At 52.1% G+C, this 4,016-nt stretch overlaps 2 protein-coding genes across 2 annotated transcripts; one reads left to right on the top strand and one right to left on the bottom strand.

The window, feature by feature from the left end:
• Positions 1-712: 712 nt before the first annotated feature.
• Positions 713-1,927, top strand: CABS01_16967 (uncharacterized protein; the record flags this gene model as incomplete). The annotated part of the gene is made up of 1 exon (XM_060550295.1): positions 713-1,927. The coding sequence occupies one exon, from the start codon at positions 713-715 to the stop codon at positions 1,925-1,927; it is 1,215 nt and encodes a 404-aa protein (XP_060400263.1).
• Positions 1,928-2,915: 988 nt separating this feature from the next.
• CABS01_16968 (uncharacterized protein) lies at positions 2,916-3,486 on the bottom strand (the record flags this gene model as incomplete). The annotated part of the gene is made up of 2 exons (XM_060550296.1): positions 2,916-3,115; positions 3,384-3,486. 2 exons carry the CDS (start codon positions 3,484-3,486, stop codon positions 2,916-2,918), a joined length of 303 nt encoding a protein of 100 aa, XP_060400264.1.
• Between the last annotated feature and the right edge of the window lie 530 nt (positions 3,487-4,016).

The following is a 4,016-nucleotide window of genomic DNA, read 5'->3' on the forward strand; positions in this document are numbered from 1 at the left end:
TCTGACGCGTCTTCTCCGCCATTTGCCTTATCGCAATGGAATAATAAACATAAACGTCTTGAGTGATTTTGCATGTTTGTTGGTTATGTTAGCCTTTACTCTTGTTCGTTGTCTGATGACGAGACAGGATTCAATGGACTTCGCTGCCCACTTTGACACACGCCCCACCTTGACCACCCGACCACGTCCGAGCGTTTCGTCTGGAGATCAGGTAAGGTACTCAGCAACAGCAAAATGCAAAGGAATACAGAGCTCATTGAAGCAGGTGCATAGACTGCGCTTTGAGTTCTCAAGGAAGCTTAGCGCAGAAGATTTACACAATCGAGTAATCATGTGACTGGCCGCCTTGTCATCAGCCTGCTTGGCAGGCTTGTTTTTCCATTCTGTCTTTTTCGTTCACAATCGAGACGTCAGGCGCCAGACACCGACCACATCGAGTATTACATGATGTCTCACAAGAGGGTATTAATAACCGTCTTACGGCATTCTTTAGGACATCGGAAGAGTGATGTGCGGCGCATCACGAGTGAAAATGGGTCCCCATGTAGACTACCTCGTATGGCGTCAATACAAGACGGTCGACACTTCAAAGCAAAGAGCTTGCGTTTGCGTCCTCTGAAGCGCTCGATATAACCTAAACAGTCCAGTCGCCTGCGATAGGGACATAGTCTTTACTTGACCTACCTAAACACAACTAGACTTCTACTCTAGCATGAACGCTCGAACACAGCCTTTGACACCTACGAGCTCCTATTCGGGCGAAACGCTCGTTGGCGATGAGTCCCCACCATCTCCATGGTCTCCCAGATACAGTGTCGCGTCAACACTGGTGGACGAACTTGGGCATGGTCCCGACGTGGGGTCGGCAGACCCGGCGACGAGCTTACTGGCCGTCCGTGCATGGCTTAGGTCGTCTTCAGCTGGCCATTCACCGTCCGAAGCTCTCCGCCCCGATGACTCCGGCGTCCACACGGACACGGCAGACGTCAGTCCGAGTAGCCCTGGGGCGGAAGAAGAGCAGCGGGAAAACCCATTGACGCCGGCAAGCTCAACATCAGACAGTACCTTGGTCGGCTCTCCCACCGACTCGTGGTCCTCCGGCCAAGCGACGATCCACTCGTCAGCCGAGGACGACTTGATTGAAGCCGTCAGAAGCCACCGCCTGGAGCAAGTCGAAGTTCTCTGTCATGCTGGTGTTTCACTGTCTGCCGCCAATTCCGAGGTCCTCTACGACGCTTGTCTCCACGGCACGCAGATGATCGGCACGCTAGCTTACAACCCCGCCCACAACTTCGCAGGCAGAGTTGCCAATGCGTACCGTGACTACATCTTCCATGCAGTGCTCAGAACGCCAGCTCGTGACTTTTACCAGGACAATACCGCCTACCAGCAGCCCGGACGCGTACGGAAGATGGACGTAGTCTGCGACCTACTCACCCGAGGAGTGGATCTCAGCTTGCGCGACAGGATTGGAGACACAGTTCTACACACCGTGTGTGGCGATCTTGGCCCGCCCGACCTAGACAACGAGACTGAAGGGTACCCATTCCTCAAGCTCTTTCTTGGGCGTGGTGACGATGGCCACGGAGAAGGCGTCAGAGGCGCGTGCATGTCTCTGATCAACGCTCAGAACAGCGGGTGGATCAACGGGGAAGGCCAACAACAGATATTCTGGCATACGCCCCTGGGTGTCGCAATTCTGTATAACAACCTCGCGTGCGCCAGACTGTTGTTGGAGAACGGGGCGGATCCGAACATACCTGGAGAGTGGGGCGAGCCGCCCGTTTACTTTGCTGTACGCAATGACAGCCTCGCGGCTGTGCACTTGCTCCTCGACGCTGGTGCCAAAGTCACCGCTCAGACGTACTTGCAGATCCGCTCCAGCCAGGTGGAGGCCGCACTTCGGTCTCGAGGTAGGGCTGGGTAAGCACAAGACGCCATCGCGTTTGGCGGCGGCGAACACGGTGGTTTGTCGCAGTTGATTCGCAACGAGTCAATGGGAGAATTAAACCGGAGATAAGGACGACGAAGCAAAATTCTCAGGCATTACAGAATATGTCTGTCTACTAGAGCTCATAACGGGACGTTAAAAGACTGGACTTCAGCACGGCTTTCGCAACCCCTGCAGCCACTTCCAGGTCTCGCCGACAACAAGGGATGGGTTCGGACCGGAAATGGCTGCGGGATCGATCGGCATCTTTTGGGTCTGCCATTCACCGTTATCACGCTAGAGAATAATAGCATAACCTGGTTTGGAACGCCATCTTTCCACAGTCGGTCTGCCACAGGTAGAATAACGTAGAGAGAAGCAATCCCAGACAAATAGTGCTTATAGGTTATATTGCGGTGTTTCGTGCTAAGGTTTCGGGAGTGGCCTGTAACTGGTGCAGCTTGTTGTGGCGCCGCAGCACACCACACCCGAAAAGTCAGGCCCACTCTTATACCCCACTCGTTAAACAAAACAACGCCCACCGTTACTGACATCCACCAATAGCCAGTACAAGTGTTCGACTGGTTGGTTTGATCACGCGTGCCCTGCCTTTAGTGGATTCCTTTACATCAAAGCTACCGTTTGTTCTTCATCACGCTGTCCTAACACTGACCAGAAACAAGCAGCAAAACAGGGTATAATCGGCTATTGTTCTCTTTCGACGCTTCCTAATAGTAACATCTGTCTATTTGAGAATTTTCGTTCGATATCAACGGTCATTCGACGAGGTACCCCCGAGATTGTTACGTTAGGAGGAACCCTGAGGAACATTTTGTCTGCCGCTAAAACTTGGTCGTCGTTCCTCGCACGTCAAGCCAAGCCGCAAGCATTGATTGCAAGAAGGGCTCTGGCCGTCACATTGCGAATCGGTACTCAGCAGGCATGAGAAGCAGACCTGGTGTGGTGTTAGTCGTTGGCACGATAATCATAATACGATGTAGATGGGGCGGCGACTCACCACTGAGGGGGGCAGTTGAAAGTCAGTATCCGGGTTGTCCACGAATGAAAGCTCGTCTGCAGTGGCCATAGAGGTATGCGACGCAAACGCTAAAGTTCCATCTAGCTCGGGTATGCTTTCGAGAGGGACTCCAAGCCAATGATCGTCGAAGGTGGTCTCGTGCCGCCCTGGTTTCGAAGAGAATTCGGTGTGGTAAGATGGTGTGACGGACTTATGAGGCGGACTCATCGATTTAACGTTATGTTGCAGATTCGACGACGGACGCCAATTCGACCGGCCGCTTTGACTCTTGATGAATGCCTGCATGATTTAGCAGATGTATCTGGTGGATTGTGCGAATTTTGCTCATGTTGAAAAGCAAGATCGAACATCTTGGAACCAAACATTCTAGCACCATTCACTGCTGTGTAAAATGATGACCGCAAGCGGAAGCACTGACCTGGTGCACACAGAGAGTGTGGCGGATGCTGCTCTTGACCCAGGGCACGCCATCGTCCATGTGAGATTCGAACCAGTCGTAAAGTTCATTGAGACTCATGGGTTTGTTTCCGTTACGAAGAAGTGCTGTGCGGATCAACTCTGAGTAAGATTTTCTCTTACATTGCTTTCTTCTAAGGGTTGGTGGAGCCGTCATTGTACTAGATCTCCTGTCGCATGGATCTCGACTTCTCTGCGGATTAAAGTCGAGAGTCGGATTGCCTAACCCTCTTGTGTGGGTAGTCATATATATGTAGGTTTCGATGTGTTTCTGCTCTCTGCGGAACCCTCCTGAAGTGATTGGCTTTGTCCATGTCATGCCCCTTGTTATTAAGCGTCGTTTCGATCCCTTTACCATGAATCAAGAGATGGCTTGAGGAGACACCGAAGCATGCCAAGATATTTAGCTGAAATGTTAGTTATGGTCAGGACAACCGGTATCACACCGCGAAAACAATGCCAGGACCGACAGTCGGCTCGTTCTTTGCTCCGAACATACGGCATCACTGGCAGTCCCACGGGTCTGGCACACATAATCGCACAAGACGCACAAGGTATATCTTCACCGAAAGGACCGGGCTCACATCGTTA

Source organism: Colletotrichum abscissum, assembly GCF_030869225.1.
Source record: "Colletotrichum abscissum strain IMI 504890 chromosome Unknown Scaffold_227.1, whole genome shotgun sequence".
NCBI lineage: Eukaryota > Fungi > Ascomycota > Sordariomycetes > Glomerellales > Glomerellaceae > Colletotrichum > Colletotrichum abscissum.